Below are 18746 nucleotides of genomic sequence, written 5' to 3'. Positions count from 1 at the left end.
ATACTTATGCCGGATTCCGAGTGTGTGCGGAGTAGATGGAATCCGAGGAGAGAGGTGGTTGTGCTACGCACATGGGGAGTACCTACCTACGCATGGTGCGCGTAGAGACGATTTGACGGACTCTGTCGTGCGACTTGTCGTACGGCCGACTCGTCGTACGGACTTGATTGTGATTGCTGCGTGCTTACTGTGATTTATGTGTTCAATTCCCGTTTATTAGAATATTAGTACATACACACATATATCTATATGTTTGTGCTTTCCCTGGCACCATGAGAATAGAACTCCGGGTTACGCCCGAGTTCACTCTCTAAGCAATTAGCTTAGGACGTTGTTACGCAACGTTTCAGGTCGTGAGCAGCAGTAGCTGAGGAGCGGACATCGAAGACTGGTGTGACCTGCCGTGTGATCATGTATAATTATTGTCTACGGTACATTTACGTTTTCGGGGAACGGTTTGTGTTATATCGGTGGTAGACTTTTATGGTTTGTAATAATGTGATACTACCACTGTGTATGTATAATTATAACTCGAATAATGTATCGTATATGTATGTAAGAAAGTTTCTTCCGCTGAACTCTAAAAATAAAAGTTTTAAATTCCCGCGGATTTTTTGGAAATGCGATTTTTATTTTAATTGTCCATGTGGCGCAACTCGTATTGCGGGATACGGGTTTCGGGTGTCACAATGGATCAGCATTTTGAATTAAACTTTGGATAAAATTTAATAATAACGTTTTGAAAAATAAAATATGGGAGGTTATATATATATATATATATATATATATATATATTAAAACAGAATAACTAATTGTATATCGATCTATGATATTTTGGACCAAATAGATACATCTAGTTATAATTCAGATGATATATATATATATATATATCAAAAATAAAATTTTAAATAATTCTATATACAATATCTGTTCTCAGTGTATTAAATTTAAAAGTTAAATTTTATTATATATATCTATCTCTATAATATTTTGATATTTTAACAAAAAAAATATTTTGATAAATATGACAAATATGAAGAAAACAATTTTTATTATTGATATTCATTAAACCAATATATACATATCACCAAAAAACCACCCGAACTTCGACGAAATTGTGTACTTTGATAGAATCTAAGAATCTAATGTAATAATATAAATTTGTATTCAAATATATAAAGAAACTTATTTAATAAAAAGATATTACAAATAATTGATAACAGGCCAATTGAGACTGTTAATTTATAGATATTTTTCTTAAATTTCATACAAAGTTAGAAAAAATGAAGAAGTTAGATGAGGGCCTTTCAATCTTTGTATGATTTATGCGATTAATTAAAAGAAAAAGTAAAGGAATTCGAACTTAATAATATAGACAATTATACTAAAATTGAATTTGTTATAAAAACTGAACAGATAATTTTTTTTTTTAAAATGAAAAATTGGAATTTGGAACGAATGTAAACATAACAGAAAATCAAATAAAACCAAAGTTTGACTTTATTTGTAAAGTCGAATTCTTGGTAAACGAAGCCCAACGATCTATGAACCAACCAAAAAATAGGTCTGACTTTTTCGAAATGTAATTGATAATATTAATGATCCTTTACGAATACAATTTTTGGTTGAAAAATCGAAGAAACAAAAAATGAATAAAAATTTAAGCAAATAACATAAAAATCGAATAAATAGTTTTTTAAGGTAAAAAATCCAAAATAATGATAAGAAAACCATTTTTTTTTATGTATAGTTGCACAAAACATGATTTCATTCAGATTCCATTCCTTCGATAATTCATATGATATTTCTTTAGATCTCCCCAAAAAAATATAATCGGATTAAAGATTCCGTGAACTTTTTTATTATAAAAAAAAATTGTAACTTTTTATGGGCCCATGCGCACGAAAGTTAGATGCAAAAAGAACGCGTTTTTTATTCGTCTAAATTTAAAAAAAAAACTAACAAGAAAATGACAGATGCAACGATTTTCTTAGTTGGATGAGATACGACAATTCCAACTTGTCTAAAAGTAAAGGCATATTTAGTAAGGAGCTGTAAAGTCTGATACCTACACGAATTTAATATATATCCATCTCTATACATGAATTCGAGATGATGCAAGGTGGTTACTGTTTATGAGGAAAAAAACCTAACCCTTTATGCATATATATATAATAATAAACTGAAAAAACGTAAATTTTATTAGTAAAAATATATACTTTTTTTCTAATTAGAACTGAAAGCAAATAAAATAAAAGTTCATATAGAAAATTGAATAAAAACTATTTTACTTATAAAAAAATCTAAATCAAAAAAAAAAAATCAAACGGAAAATGAACAAATATCTGAAATATCGATCCTCCTCAGTTCAAAGTATTTGGTTTGGCAATATTAATTAAGTTTATTTAGGCTGTAATTTGTAACCACAAGTAGGGATGAACGTTTTGGTTCGATTTTTCGAAACCGAACCGTACCAAACCGAAAATTTCGATATTTTTTTTGAACCGTATCATTTAAAATTTTTGAATAGTATATTTTTTATAATACCGAATTTTCCGGAACCGAACCGAACTTTACAAAATTCCATAAAAACCCAATTTTATAAAGCAAATCTAAGTTTATTTTAATAAAAACCGAAACCAAACCGTTCCCAAACCAGAACCGAATCGAATAATATACAATACTAATTTGATACAAATTTTAGAATACCAAATAAAACATTATCGAACCGAACCGCTAAAATTTTAAACTGAATCTCGAGATGTCCACTCTAACAACAAGCGCACATAAATTCCATTTGTCCTTTTCAGAAAATTGGACAGAAATATTTTCCCGTTGAAAACAAGAAAACATAAATTACAAAAAAAAAAACTTTAGCTGTTACAAGCAAATAATTTTCTGTCCAATCTCTTGCAAACTCATTATTTAAAGGAAAGAAAATACTAATTTTATTTTTTATTTCTTCTGTTCCCACATTTTTTATTTTGTTTTGGGGGGTTTTGGGTTGGGATCAAAGTCTTTCTTTGACAAGTGTTTTAGTTAGGTCTTTGCTGTTCCATACCATTACCATTGTCTCCTTATGCATTGGAGCTCCAATGCCAAAAGCACATCTCTTAGATTTGCATCTTGCAATCTTCACAATCCTCAGGTAACAACCATTCTTTTCCTGCCAAATTCATATCAAACACCAATTCGATCCGATAAAATGTTCAAATTCTCGAGCGTTTTTATAGAAAAAAACAAAGAAATCCCGTATCTAGAATCCGAGTTATTACTCAACACTACTCATGCTGTTTCATAACACAGATTCTAACTGAAAAAGGTGAATGAAAGTAATATCAATCCTACAAATCATATCAACAACCGATTTGGTTTGATACAAATGTTCGAGCCTTTTTAGAGAGAATTTAGAGAGAGAGAGAAAAAACCCGAATCTAGAATCTGAGTTATCACTCAAAATACTCATTGTTTCATGCACAGATTCTAACTGAACATGGTGAATGAAGTACTACCGATCCTACAAATCATAGCAACAACAGATTCGATTTGATGCAATGAAATTCTCGAGTTTTATTAGAAAATACTGAATCTAGAACCCGATTTCTGTTGTGAGCAAACACTCTATAACTTACACTACTCATTTGTATTTCATGTAAATTCTACTCCTATGTTAGTTCTAAAACAAAATGATAAATTACACGGTGATTTCTAACATCATTTACCTCTGGAACATCGAAGTCACTGTCTCTTGCATCACACATGTCTAGTGATATTATCCGAAGCATCGGCAACTAGTAATTGCAGAGAGTTAAAGCAAAACCAACATTTAGAACGCTCATGTGTGCAACTATAATGTAAGAAAACAAGTATCCAAATTGCCCGACTCACCTTAGAAGCAGCATTGAGAATGAAATTTCGTTCTATCCCGGATCCCTAAATGATTCAAGATTAAGAATCAAAGTCAGAAATAAAAGCCCAAAATTCTACTACTCGGGATATGCCAGTAATTTTACGATGAATGATACATCAAAGATTTACATGATGTTCTATGAAGGCAAAGGAGATTAGCCTATGTAAAAAACAGATACCATATCTAAAGTGTAGGTATATAAGAGAGAACTCACATTGTGACGAAGCAAAAGGTCTTCAAGAGCGACGCAGTCAAAGAAGGAAGAGACTCCTTTCTCTGTTATTCCTCCACAGTCCTATCCCTCGAAAAATTATGCAAGAATTAGACAGACAGAGCAAAGACTTTACAAGGGTAACAGTGAAGCTCTGAGAACGTTAGCTCAAGCGAAAATGTTCCGAGGCTTGGCATGAATTATGACGGCTTTGCATTGCAGTGTTTATATTTTGTTATTAAAAACATGCATCACATTATAATTATGATACAAGGATGTTGATGTGAATGCGATAAGATGTTTTGGTCTCCCCTATGATTGCATGAAATCTGCATATTATGAAGATGCAACATATTTTGATCTCAGCAGAAGATCACTTCTTTCCGGCACACACAGAGAGAGGATACTTTCCACTAAAAACTCGTTTCCAAGCTAAATAATCATAACAAACCTCTAGATGAAGAGAAATCATTCCAGGCCATCCAGTTGAGATGATAGTTTGACAACCTGTAAAGCGAAAACAAAAGAAGAAAAAGAGATGAGTCAGATCACAGAGATATAAAGAAAAAGCACGGGGTTGAGACACTGGATACGTTCTTGCCCCGGTAACCAAAAACTTTTTACCTGAATTCAAAAGTACACATCCAACCAATGAAAGCTCGATTAAGTTTGGACAGCTTTGGGTGAGAACAAATAAATCATCACTGGTCATCCAGCGAGTTACCCTTTCAAGCCTCAGTTTTCTCAGGTTTGGGATAGGGAACTTGAACCCTAACATGGATATGTCACCGAAACAATAACACAAAGCTAACTCTTGTAAGTGCTTCAACGACGTCATGATATTGGTCAGGGCAGAATCAGATATGTCCTGCCAGAACAGGAAAAAAAAAAGAAAGAAAAAGAAAGCAAGGAAGATGAATAAGAAAGCATCGGAAGGTTAAACCTTATAAGTCAACTAGCAAAATGAATGGAAATTGCAAACATATTTGAAATCCTGATGAGAAGCAATACCTGAAAATAAAAGATGACAGACTCTAGCAAAGGGCAAGCTGAAGGTAGCAGCTTCAAAGAATGTTCACCTAATGAACCACCCAAACCCAAACTTATACTCCGGAGAAATGTAATCGCAGGTCTCATAGACTCAAACGAGGAATAAGAAAAACCCCAACCCATCTCAAGTTCCTCCAAACCACATCTCTTGTCTAACCCATTAACCAGCTCTTGACCAAACCATGAGAAAAAGAAATCAGCACTATTCCTGTCACTGTCTACTTGAAGCAGAGTTTTACATCCCCTTGCCTTCAAGCATTTTAAACCATAATTTTTACTAATGACATGTGCAAGAGCCGGCCTAGATACCTGCAAGTTTATAAGAAAAGAGTAAAAACAGATTAGGCAGGCAAAAGAATTCTGTATTTATGAATTACAGTGTCATGGGACATAGTGACAAGTGTCTCGTCTTGAAGAAGTAAAGAATGTAATCCTAAAGAGGAAATGCATCGTATTTGTACTTCCAGAGGCAAAATTCTAGATTTTACAAATGGGAAGACTGACCATGGTATTTGAAATATCGAGCATCTCTAAGGAACAGCCAGAAAATTTGCAGAGCACAGTGTCTGTAACCTCTGTATCCTTCAAGCAGAGACTCTTCAGCTTGTGTGTCTGAGATATCAAGTTCGTCAGCAAGGCTTCATTAACTCCTGCCAATGTTAACAAATGTGTTCCATTAGAAGAATCCAACAATTGTGTCATCAAAGAAAGACTACAATGAAAAAGACACTCACCCTTGCATCCACTCATATGCAGCATCCGAAGATTAGTTGCTATGGAATTCATAGGCTCTTTCAATGTAGAAATACTAGTGCAGAGAGCCCGAACGGAATTCCCCGCAAAAGAAGTATAACAAACTATGATAGATTGTAATCTTGTACATCTCTGTATAATATCTGCTATACAAGCATCTGAGACTAGCACACAACCTTTAATGTTCAGGTACTGTAATGAATCACATAACCTCGAGATGCTCTGGAGTTCCGTATCTGGATAAATGCAAATATGAGATATCAGGCGTAAATACATCCAATCTTTTCAACTCCAGTTATTCTTGAGTTTTTTCTTAATGATTACCAAAAGAAACACAAACTTATCAGATCAGAGTATTAAATCACCACTGCAGAAGAGAACAATTACAAGAAAGGAAAAAAGGAATAAAAGAACAAACAAAAAGGACTAACCACAGATATCACTTCGACCCTCCAACGTTAGTCTTGTAATGTACGAAACTGAACAATTATCTTGCCCAGAATTTATGGAATTAATGCCACCAATCATGTAGAGGTTGGATGCAGTTTGAATTGAAGCTGGACTTGAGTAAACCACTGATGCTTGACCCAGTATTACAGGAGTAATATCAACAGTTAAATCGACTTCTCTTAATTGAGGAAATTTCTGGAGAACTTTGCACAGAGTGGTCATCTTGAAGTTTAAAAGATAAGCAGCTCTCAGTTTTGTTAATGATGGGAATGACTTAGACAAGCACTCGATCACAGATTTAACATCAAGACTCGGACACTTGGAAATATCGACCTCTTGGACTCTTTCGAAAGACAAAATCGGTAAAGACCTCTGATATGATTGGAATCGGTTTCTTTCTCCATCTTCAAGGTTCATCAGGAAAGTCTTCAAACTCTTCTTCCAAACGGTGTTTATGTAATATGAGTTAGGGAGCACAGACAGTACCATGATGGCTGCATTCATGTGTGGACATCCTGAAAGGTCCAATCTCTGATTAAGGGAACAATGACTTGATTAGATAGGACAAAATGTGGTTGTAATGGAATCAGCAGATTTGCATCTAAAAATTTAATACGGATCTTTAAATCAACTATTGAATTGAAATTAGTAGCATGGTGAGAATATTTTTCCCGGGGAAACTTATGACAAGTTACTAAATGCAAGAGAAACATGCATTCTTACTAGACAAAAGCAACAACAACAACAACAGCACCTAAGTCCCAAGTTTATTTGGGGCCGGCCTTTACTAGAGAAAAACAATTAATAAAAATCTGCAACTAAGTTGACTTCAAAGGAAACCTAAGTAAGTTTCGTCATATAGAATCTAGCCCAAGTGCAAAATAAAATGTCTGAAACATACTGGTAAGCTCAATCCAGGAGGGAACAACATATGACAAATATATTATACCTCTGAGTATTCTGACAGACGAACTCTGAGATCAGCCGGACAACTGTCTCCTAGCATATCTACCAATCTTATGGATGACATTTTCATCAATCTAATGACCAAGTCAATGCTTTGGTCAGCATACTTCGAGAAAATGTGAGACTTTCTTTTCCCTGAAATGCAATAACATACTTGACTAAAAGACATCCTCCAGAAGCAAAATTTCCAAGTAAGATTTATAGCATAGACACCTATAATCTCACATTACCTGCAGTAAACCACAATGGCAAAAGACTATAATGGACCTGACAGAAAAAATTTTACAGTGAGAATCGTAATCAACAAAAATTAGGTATGAACAGATAAATGAGTGGAAAACACAGAAGAACAAGTCCTTCTGTTCACTGTTCTCCCCGATGATTTGACAAAATTCCAATTTAAGATGGTTCATTGAAATATGACAGCAATGTAATTAACAATTTTCTCATACATGAATTTTTTTTCCAATATTTCATTTTCCATGGAATATGAAGTAGTTGACAGGAAAGGAAAACATTTAAGGCAAATATGCGACTTGCACAGACGAGCTCATATTGCTAATGAAATATTCTAATATGGCTTTCCTGGATTGCTAATTCATATTTGTATAGGTGTCAGATCTTCTACATCTTACCTGTTCCATCAAGATGATTAAGTCATTTTGAATACTCGTTGAGGATTCCAAATTTCTTCTGTTGGCATCGAGCCAAACAAGAAGTCCATCAGCAAGATGCATCTCGCTGTCAGAAATCAGCAAGACATGAGAATTTCAGGAATACTTTAACCCAAAAGATACATAGTCAGACAAGACAAGAGTACCTGTCCACAGTCAGATGAGGATGTTTTATGCAATGCATCAACAACTCATATGGAACATTACCAAAAAACTTATTAGATTTCAGCAGCATCTGCGGAAGACATAACCGTCAATTATTAGCTATAATGGAGGAATGAATTAGAGCTTATATGGTGACAAAGTGTCCTCTGTCATCTAATAGATCATTGAATCAATCAATATGGAAAACACAACAAAATCTCATATATTAATGGATAACAAAGAAACAGTTTTCAGGCATCTGCTAAAGAGCTCTGCAACCGAAATTCAGAAACTGTCTTATTGTCAATCACCCAACAAGCATAAGCAATAACAAGAAATCTATTTCTCTTTCCATAAAAAAACCTGAATGATGACGGCCAACTCTTACGACAATTAACATTGACACTGCATTAGTGTATCAGCATTTCGTTAGTCAAGCCAATCCAAACTGAATCATTCAGCTCCACACATATTCAAGGTCATACCAGGAGTCCATCAAAAGATAATGGTCAACAACAGTTCCTTATATCATATACTATACCATACATCGAGACGGGTATGGGACATCAACAGCTACAACATGAATGACTGATGGCAAACCAAATGGTTAAAAACTAAAAACTGAAGAAAGTAGTTAGTGGTGAATACCCAAATGCCAGATGAGATGGAAATCAGGCACGTACAAAATTCTTTGCAAGATAAGCCGCACATAAATCTGGCACAAAGTCGCTGGCTGCAAGTATATTACAAAGTTACATGCATTAGAGATGATATGATGATACAAACACTGAACGCATTATCTGTGAACATCCAGCTCATATGTCTAGCACTTGAGATTACATCACAACTCTAATATCAAATGAATCATGTTATTGTTCCGAAAATTCCTATTTAAGCAAAATTTTAAGGACTTCCGAGATTTCTCACCATGCTCCAGGCCGAAATTCCATATACTAATAAGGTCATTTAATTCCATTGGTGGTGATTCGAGTCCCTTAGACAAGGCCAACACTGAAAGCCAAGATTTACATTTAGACAGAAGCACATCAACTCCAAAATAGAGTGCAGCCTACAATCACAAAGTAAAATTCTCGTATTCAGTATGAAACGAAAACATGTAACAGGATATAAACTGAGGAAAGGACTGAGATCAACATCGTCATCAAACCTCAAGGAGATGTAAGAAGTTTCTGGATGCAATATCCAAGGGGCAGCCATATATACATCTCAGAACATCCAAAAACACTTCTGGGTTCCACTGGATTGGGATGTCTTCAAGGCGTGATTCGCTGTGAGACAGACAACGTCAATCAAGTAAACCCAGTAAGATTCCATGATCAGAAACATACACAAAGCCATTTACACAGACACCAATATACATGTATGGACAATCAAACACACACACAAAAAAAACTGTATAAAAATGCATATATGAGTACAATATCGGAATCTACCTGAAGCTTCCGCTAAGAAGACCACGGAAATATGAAGAGCCTTGAACGAGCCTGCAGAGGAAAAGAGTGATTCGGAAAAAAATAGGGAACTCGAAAAACAAAAAATAAATCATTATACCGAAAAATTATCGGAACAAAAGCACGTAACCATGAGATTTTCGTGGGAGATTCAGCAATTACCTACTCCGATGAGCTCGAACGGTTACTCTTTCGCAGTTGAGAAGTTCAGGCAAATCCCAGGAATTGATAATTGAAGTTGAGGTCAAAACCTCTTCAACTTCAACATGTGCACCTAACCGACAAGGATCCGTCACTACGAGGATGACGAATTCATCGACCAGGCTTCGCGCCATCTAGCGAATACCAGCGAGTCCAATCAAGAAGGAAAATTCGAGAAAATACAGTGAAGCGCGGTATTTTGCAGAAACGAGAGACATATAGAGAAGGGAACTTCCGGTTCACAGATCTATGACCGAACCGAATCGAATTATACCATTTAAATTTTGGTCACAAAACCGAACCAAACCAATCTGAATCTTTCTTGTTACAAATTACAATACCATTTTTAAAATTAGTGATAAATGTAAAAGAAACAATTAGCTCCCTTCATATGATAATGGACTTTATCAGCTTTTCTTACTTTCGGTTCATCCATACTTTTATTGCATTTTTATTCAATTTGGGAGCCTTTTTTTTTTTTGGCAGTGACTAAAAAAAACACTGTGATTTTTCTTTTACCCTCAACAACTCTTTAATTGGAAATTCAAAATTCTCCAAAGAGGAGGAAACTTTACATAGTAGGCTTAAAAATTTCAACAGTTGTGAATCTGATACAAAGACGACATACCCTTGTGCGGAATAACATATATTTCATGTTCTTTGACACATTTCACCAGAAAGTTGTTTTTTTGACACCCCTAAAACAACTCAAACTCAAGATGATCTCCTACGGCTTTACACTCAAGATACCTGTTGTTACCCTCGGGCGAATTCACCACCTCCGGAGCTCCAAACTCGTATAAATCGGGCAGCTCGGGCGGGATAGCGCAACGGATGAGAGCCCAGTTCAGTCCCTCGAAAAACGGGTGCCTCTTGATCTCTGCAGCTCCTTTCTCTGACCCGAAACGATTCTCAGGATCCTTCACAAGCAACCCTCTGATCAGATCCTTCGCTTGGAAACTCACCAGCGGGCTATCGGGAAACTTGAGGTTCATCAATACAACATTCGCCAATGTCTCATCGTTGTTGTAACCTTTGAAAGGTGTTTTACCGTATAAAAGCTCGTAGAGAAGGATTCCGAATGTCCACCAGTCCACTGCAGCTCCATGCCCCTCTCCTTTGATGATTTCCGGGGCTAAATACTCGTGGGTCCCCACGAATGAATTGGATCTTGCATCGGTTGGCTCCGCCACGAGTTGGGGTAGTGATTTGAACTGTTGTGTCAAAAGATCAATCCTTTTTGGCTTTCGGATTTTCTGTTTTGCGGGTTGGGATGACGATAGCCTCGGGCTGAAACAGGGGACCCGACAAGATGGCTCAATGCAGAAGGGTTGTATGCAGTTGGATGTGTTCTGTGGACCCGAAACCCTGGCTGGATCTGTCCCGGGGGGATAAGATGATTTGAGAAGAGTTGGGTTCACAGCACATCTGAGTGAGAGGTCGAAATCCGTAAGCATAATGTGGCCATCTTCTCGGACAAGAATGTTTTCGGGTTTTAGATCTCGGTATATAACACCGAGCATGTGTAGGTACTCCAGTGCGAGGAGAACTTCCGCTACATAGAACCTGTTTACGGCGTTTTACCAATCAATACTCAGCACATCCCCTTAAACTAACAAGAAGCAACAATGTGGTAAGTAGTTATCTTACCTTGCTGCAGGTTCAGGAAAACATCTGCCGAGCTGTTTCTGCCTCAGGACATGAAGATCTCCACCAGGACAATATTCCATTACCAGACACGATAAGTTATCCGATGTAAATTGGGCATACAAGGTCGGTAGAAAAGGATGATCCAACATTTTCAGTATTTCCCTCTCTGTTTGGGCTCTTGGTGTCTTTTTTCTTCTTGCCAAGAACTCATTGTCCATTACCTTTATCGCAAACAGGCAGTTTGTACTGATCAACTCAGCAAGATATACTGTTCCTATGTCTCCACACCCGAGCTTCTTCAAAAGGTTGAAATGCCGAAGACCTAAAGTGCCATACTGCAATTTGACATGCTTAATGGCTTCCCATCTCACATCCATCGACATGTGAGGTTTATTGCCACAGCTAAACCTGCTTAGATTGCTCTCTTCACTCATCATGCTTGTGCTGCTGCTATAATCTCCAATGCTATCTTTTGAACTCAAGGAGAATTCAAACTTTTCACTTGAAGTTGGATTCTCTCTTTCCTTTTCATCAGTGGCACCGTTTCCACTGTAATTGCCTGAAGAGACGCCTTGTTTCATGACAATTCCGGCTTCAGTGCTGTTATGACTAATCTTATATGAACTGAAGGAATTCTCGCTGGCTCCTTTCCCGCTCTTAGCAATGTGATTCGGAAGAGGGGATGCAAGAGAATCCTGATCAGCTTCTCGACTGACATTTCTTGAAACAGAGCACAGTTTGTCTGAGCCAACCTCGGGATTATGATTAGGGTACGAAGATGGGTCGGTCTTGATGCTTGTATTCTTCAACGTGCAGTGGCACCTCTGGCAGAGAAGTTGATTTCTTGTAGGATCTAAAGAATCATCTACTTCCCCAACTTCATTCACAGGGTATGTTGCAGAAGCTACCCCAAGCTTGACCTTCTTTTTGAGCGAAAACTTTCTTCGTGCCCGGGCCTTGGGACGTGGAATAGTTCTTGTTACCTTGTTTAATCTTTTGTCGTTCTTCGTACCTGAACTGGGTTCATTACACAACTCCTTCTTCCCAGAACCTACCTCTGTTTGCTCTTCTTGCACTCTAGCAGATGAGAGAATGTTCTTGTTTTGTTCTGTGGAATCATCTCTGCTGGCGGAACGAGAAGGCATCGAAGTGACATGTTTGTCTACTTCTACCAGATCTTCTTTGGTGACAGAATTAGAAGAACCCAACAAAACAGTTTTGTCTAACTCTATCACTTCGTCACCACTGCAGGAACTAAAACGAGACACAGGTTTGCTGGATTTGCGCAACAACTCGGTTTCTGACTGTTTGTTTGCAATTTTTTCAGACAAGGAGTTGTTTCCACTTTTGCGGGGAATGATTCCATACTCGAGGACATCAAATTCCTGAGGCACACTCCTTGAAGAGCTCGGTTTATTTTCCTCCGGTGTCGAAGACATCTCAACCAAGCTGCCTTTACCCTTGTCTACATGCAGCAAAGATCTGTTTGCAGATTCAACCAATACTTGATTGTACAAACTCTTTATCCTGTCTGCTTCAGAGATCCTTGGAGAAGCAGCAGCAGATTTCGATAACCGTTTCTGTGCAGCCATTTCAGATGCCTTGGAAATGCAAAGATCCCTCAGAGCTTGCTTCAGAGAGACTGAATCAGAGGGTCCAACTCTCGGTGATCTGGGCGTCCCCATTGTAATTGGCTTTTTCATCGGGTTTCTTCTCGAAGGGCTCGTGCTCCTGCTCGTGCCCGTGCTTGAGCTCATCTCAAGACGATGAAACGAAGAACCCGTTACTCCTTTGGCTGAGCTTTTCGCAGTTACAGACTGGAAGAGCTTATCAATGTCATACTCCAGAGAACCCCGGTAGGATGGCTTGCCCACAGGATGTTCTAGATCTTTGCCTGAACCTGAAACCGGTCTACAATATCTACTGGAGTGTTTAGCAGATTTAACCTCGTCCTTCTCTTCTACGATTTCACAAGCACCCGTGAACGATCCCATTGAAACGATCACTGCACCAACACAGCTTCACAGTGGCACAAACTGGGAAAGAACAGAGCCCCTCATGCTAATACGTGTTCACAGTCCAAGATTCAAAAACAATGAAACCCCTGAAAATGCAAACCAGCTTAATCCGAATCTCTTAACACTTGGTGTTTCCATAGAACTTGAGCCATCACTTCGTACTAAAACCCCTCAGCACTAACACTGCAAAACCCACTAACACGAGAAGCAATGAAAGTCAGAATGTATGGAAAAGCACAGAACTTTGAAACCAATTAAACAGGGGTACCTCTACAACATCAATATAACTTCAAATGAAGAACGTGTAAAAGTAACAGGAGAAAGAAATCGGTAAAAAGAAAAAGAAGCTGCTGAAAATATCAAAAGAGAGATGCAATGGTCAAAGACAACTCAAGAACAAAGGTTTCATAGAAGATGTAGCTAGCAAAATTTAATAACTAAAGTCATAATAGTTATAGACCTAATCATGAAACCTAAGGATAGATGCCCAGATTATAATAATATAGCAAAAAAACACATTTTTCGAAAGAAAGTTTCAAAGAAAATGATCAAAAGCTTGCACCGAGTTGAATATTTTAGCTGGCTGCAAAGTTCAATTACACTACATTGAGATGGACCAACCAAATACGCGGATGGGGAAAAACAGCTAAATTCCAACGAAATGGCTGACCATAAAGATCGAGATTCAGATAAAATATTATACAAATCTCGTGACAGTTGAGCAAAATCTGATCATAGTAGCTGCAAGGTAAAATCTAACAACTACGAAAACCCAAGAACAGAAGAATCCTGATTTCAGAGCAAAAAGTTACGAATCAAAACATCATAATAATACCATGAAAACAATGTATCGGATCTGTTGAAGGTATAGATGGTGAAAGTATGAACAGTAGCTGAAAGAGAAGAGAGAGGATTCGGATTTCAAACACATTAAATGCAACAAAGAAAAAGGAGATGAAAAACCCACCGATAATCCAAAATGTCAAATCATCTGGAGAAATGATTCAAACCTCGCAGCAAAACACATCCAGAAAACGTGAAAAAGGAAAACCCAACTAAATACACACACACACGAAAACCTGATCACGGAACACAAGCTCACTGCCCAGAAATGGAAACTCGGAAAAGGAAAAAAAAACCTTCAACGAAACATACATACTAAAAAACCCATGTGAAAACGATCTCAAATCTCGTGAAAAGCAACCAAAACATCGAAATGTGTGAGACGAACAGAAGAAAAAGCGCATTTGAAAAGGTAAAACTAGAGGAAAAACACGGAAGAAGCCGTACCCAGAAAGAATAGACGATCGAAGAGGCAGAAGCCAAAGAGATTCCGAAGAGGAAACCGCGTGAATCCGAAGCTCCGATATGCCCAGAAACCCTAATTGCCTCTTGCTTGGGGAAGATCCAGAGACAGAGAGAGAGAGTAGAAACAATTTACTAGAAAGAGGTAGGAAGGGAAAGAAGGAGATGAGAGAGTAAAAAAATATTATTATTATATGGGGATAATTTTGGTTTTAGCGATGAGAGCTGAGAATCAAGTTGAAAGCCATGGTGGACCCCACGCCATATGTTTGCGAGTTAGCGAAAAATACGTTTTCGTATGCTCGATGTAGACCCACTGACATTTACATATATATATATATATATATATGTATGTATGTACGTATGTATGTAAATACTTTTTAGAAAGAGTGATAATATTTTTTTCTTATTACAATTCACACTAATATTGTACAATTCAAAACTGTTGTATGATTTCAAATTTAATTGAATGATATTATATTCTCTATTTTTTGGTAAAAATAATATTTTACATAGAGGAATACATTAAAAAATGACATACAGTTTTCCATATGCCCAAATTTGCTGCGATTGAATTAATTGGTGTTCATCACTAAATCTTTTACATAAATAAATAATAATGTTTAAAATATTGTGGTTAAACCAACAACCACCTCATCATAATTTTTAAAAATTTTATAGGTTTATTTTAAATTTGGTTAGAAAGAATTAATTACGGTCAGTAAAGTAAATGGTTAAAATAACTTATCTGGCTCTAAAGAAGAAAAAAACAGTTTTTTATGAAATTATTGTAATATATATCAATAATTGAGGAACAATGTTGTCAGAAGAAGGCAGAAACTCATTTGTGCCCTTGGACACCACATTTTCTTGTTTGTCTTTCTCACAGCTCTCGAATATCATGGCTTATTTAATCTTTTTAAATATTTATTTTGTAAGAAAATTTGAAAACAATTTTGTTAGTCGAATTTCACATCCATTTTTAAAATATACAATATAAAAGTATTATATATCTGCATATATATATAATGATAAAAGATTTGTTCGGATGGATGACATATGAAGTGATATCAGTCAAATGCAAAAAAGTTAAGTATAATGGGTTATTAAAAAAGCTAAATTTAACTGCATGCTTAGTTAGACTTTGACGACGATGATTAAACAAAAATGGTACTAAATTAACAAAATAATTATTTTAATCTGTAAGGCCAAAAAATTGATTAAATTTATTAGTTTATAACCCTTTGGGCCTTTCCTTTGGTGCCATTGTCTTCTCCAAATCTTGCAAAGATTAATATGCTTTCAAAAAATATTTGTGTTACGTTTTATGCTAACTGCATTTGACAAGAAATCTATATAAAAAAGAAATATTTTAAAAATTTATAAAATTTTATATTTTCATTTAAATGTATAAATTACTTGTCAATTTTCAAATAAATATACACATTTTAAAACCTAACTAGTGTGATTAAATTTTAATTTTTTTAATATGATGTTAATGTGATTAAATTATACTATATACTCGTACGTTTTCTCACACGATTTGAAAGTAAGGGTAAAAATGTATTTTAGTTGTTTCAATTTATATTTTCCAAAAAATTGGGTTTAGGATGATAGTCATTAAAGTCAACATCCAAAAGGAAGAATATTTTAGATATATTGTCATTTCGATCACCTATCTGTTTTTTTAAGGTCGTTAAAACCCGAAACTAATCTAGAAATAATATAAAAGAAGTTATATTTATGAAAATTTAAATTCTTATATATTTATTTTAAAATCTTTTAAGGGTCGAAGTATTTTTTTTATGTGATTTAGAATAATTACAATCTATAAAATATAATACGTGCATCTGATTCAAATGCTGCCCATGTTATGGTATTATCGCCATGCCGACCTTGCACGAGTATCCTATGCTTTTGAGTGAAATAAAAGAAAATTAATGTCATATTAATTATATATAAACATAGCATGGTCCAACATAAAAATACGAAATGGAACCATAATATTATAGGGATCGGTAGGCCTTTCTAATAACATGTGTGTAGGCATTCATTTCTAGATTTTAAAAAAAATATATTATATATACGAGTTTTTTTTATATTCCAACAAGTTTGAAAATTTGTGATTTATATATTAGATTCAAATAATTATCTGCACCTACAAATTATATTTAGAAATGAAATACACAAATAAGATGATAATGACCATACATTGCATATGACCCTATGGAATCAATGATTTTCTATCCGATATACGTTCAAACTTCCTTCAATTATCAACGTCGGTAGTTTCTTAACTCACATATATATATATATATATATATATATATATAGAGAGAGAGAGAGAGAGAGAGAGAGAGGAGAACATAATAGGATGCTTTATCCATTTCTTTTTACCATACCGTGAATTGAAAATATATGCATTTTCAATGTTGTTAATTTATTTTTAGAAGTTTATTTTAAAATCATTTTTATATTATGCTCTTAGAAACCAAATTGATCATATTTTCTTCAAAGCCGATATGATATAACAGTTTATATATATATATATATAGTAAGTGTAATGATAATTAATAACATTTTTAACTACATATATAAGATAAGCATATAGCCTAAATCATAGTTGAAAGATGGAGATTAGACTTAAAACAGGCACGTTGATTAAGCCTAGGATCCCTCTTTCTGCGCCTTTAATCTCTTTCCTCGTGCTTTTTAATCCCACTAAAGTATTCTCATTACTTAAACTTTATCATATTAAATCATTAAAGATAAGCTTAGATTCCCGTCATAATTTTTTTTTTTACTTCTACTTCCGTTTAACATTTATCTAATCAAATGATTGTATGTTACATATATTTATATATATATATATTGACTGTATTATATGTATCTTCACCATACGAAGGCAAACAGTCGAATTGAGTCTAAAGTCTAGAGAAAAATTATTACAGAAAAACCCAGTGTGGGGTGACAAAATGTTAAGGTGAAAAAGAACAAAGTCCTCCCACCCGAATTTCAATCCACTTAGGCAAATTTTACCAAAAAAAAATTATTATAGAAAAATTAGTAGTATTTTGGTGTCATAATCAGTGGCAGACCTAGATAAAAAGTTCAGCCCAGGACAAATAATATATATAATAAAAAAATTATTTACATATTATAATAAGTGAAAATTGGGAGGATAACTTTTATTTTTTAAATTTTTTGTTAAATTCATAGAAATTCATTTTTTTTCCTAATATCACCGGGCACGTGGCCCCACTCTACAAATAGTGAATCCGTCATAATCATTGTTTTTAGGAAAATTGTATATTAAAATGCAAACTCGTAAAAAAACTCAAATAATTATTTAGATATAAAAATTTTATATAAATACATGAATTATTTTTAATTTTTAGAGGTAATGGCCGAAAAAAAATTTAATATCTATATTTTTGTATTAACTAAAAAATATATATACAATTGGTTTGTCTCAAAACAAATTTTATATTTTTAAATTATTCCTAAAAAAATATTTACCATCAAATAATCGTCATATAGGATAACCGAAATACTACGAGACGGTGAAAATTTTTAACCTCTCTACTAAAATGGTGAAAAACTAATTTTGAAATTTTTCGTTTAACAAAATTATTCTCAAATTTATAAAATATATTATTATAATTTTCAAATTTATCAATTGGGCCTATTTCAACATTCAAACGAGTGTCGGAACACCCGGATCGAGTGTTACTTTGAACACTTTAAAAGGAGGGCATTTTCTCGGCTAGGAGAGAGTAGTCATATAAAAAAATTAAGAAAAAAAATTCCCGAAACCCTTACAAAACAGACTCTCGAGGTTCTAACTGACCAGATCCAATCAGATTGGATACAACCCATCGTGCCTTCATTACCACCATTAATTTCCTCCCAAAATAGAACCCCAAATCCAAAACCACACAA

General features: G+C 35.0%; 2 protein-coding genes across 4 annotated transcripts; both read right to left on the bottom strand.

The window, feature by feature from the left end:
- Positions 1–2771: 2771 nt before the first annotated feature.
- Positions 2772–10025, bottom strand: LOC104823488 (BTB/POZ domain-containing protein FBL11). Of its 2 annotated transcripts, XM_010555074.1 has the most exons (19): positions 9793–10025; positions 9613–9663; positions 9327–9447; positions 9086–9227; positions 8842–8891; positions 8161–8249; positions 7976–8081; positions 7571–7607; positions 7324–7475; positions 6356–6905; positions 5906–6160; positions 5676–5821; positions 5133–5480; positions 4746–4989; positions 4573–4628; positions 4125–4205; positions 3889–3933; positions 3723–3791; positions 2772–3166 (listed from the first exon to the last, which is right to left on the bottom strand). In XM_010555074.1, the coding sequence occupies exons 1-19, from the start codon at positions 9963–9965 to the stop codon at positions 3011–3013; spliced, it is 2871 nt and encodes a 956-aa protein (XP_010553376.1). In that variant the 5' UTR covers positions 9966–10025; the 3' UTR covers positions 2772–3010. The 2 variants fall into 2 exon arrangements, with proteins under 2 accessions (XP_010553376.1, XP_010553377.1); XM_010555075.1 differs by lacking the exons at positions 9327–9447; positions 9613–9663; positions 9793–10025 and having other exon boundaries at positions 8807–8891; positions 9086–9204.
- A 337-nt stretch (positions 10026–10362) lies between these two features.
- On the bottom strand, positions 10363–14973 carry LOC104823487 (serine/threonine-protein kinase KIPK1-like). Of its 2 annotated transcripts, none has more exons than XM_010555072.2 (3): positions 14790–14973; positions 11482–13694; positions 10363–11397 (listed from the first exon to the last, which is right to left on the bottom strand). In XM_010555072.2, the coding sequence occupies exons 2-3, from the start codon at positions 13473–13475 to the stop codon at positions 10530–10532; spliced, it is 2862 nt and encodes a 953-aa protein (XP_010553374.1). In that variant the 5' UTR covers positions 13476–13694; positions 14790–14973; the 3' UTR covers positions 10363–10529. The 2 variants fall into 2 exon arrangements, with proteins under 2 accessions (XP_010553374.1, XP_010553375.1); XM_010555073.2 differs by having other exon boundaries at positions 11482–13682.
- Between the last annotated feature and the right edge of the window lie 3773 nt (positions 14974–18746).

Source organism: Tarenaya hassleriana, unplaced genomic scaffold (genome assembly GCF_000463585.1).
Source record: "Tarenaya hassleriana unplaced genomic scaffold, ASM46358v1 Cleome4, whole genome shotgun sequence".
Lineage (NCBI taxonomy): Eukaryota > Viridiplantae > Streptophyta > Magnoliopsida > Brassicales > Cleomaceae > Tarenaya > Tarenaya hassleriana.
Note: the sequence above shows the minus strand (reverse complement) of the source record. Positions and strands in the feature narration are given on the sequence as shown.

Coding starts and splice junctions, on each gene's coding strand:
- LOC104823488 (XM_010555074.1), bottom strand. CDS start 9,965: ATGGCGCGAAGCCTGGTCGATGAATTCGTCATCCTCGTAGTGACGGAT. Junction 9,448..9,612: donor CTTCTTAGCGGAAGCTTCAG/GTAGATTCCGAT, acceptor TCTGTCTCACAG/CGAATCACGCCTTGAAGACA. Junction 8,250..8,841: donor CTTATCTTGCAAAGAATTTT/GTACGTGCCTGA, acceptor TGTCTTCCGCAG/ATGCTGCTGAAATCTAATAA.
- LOC104823487 (XM_010555072.2), bottom strand. CDS start 13,475: ATGGGATCGTTCACGGGTGCTTGTGAAATCGTAGAAGAGAAGGACGAG. Junction 11,398..11,481: donor TTTCCTGAACCTGCAGCAAG/GTAAGATAACTA, acceptor CGCCGTAAACAG/GTTCTATGTAGCGGAAGTTC.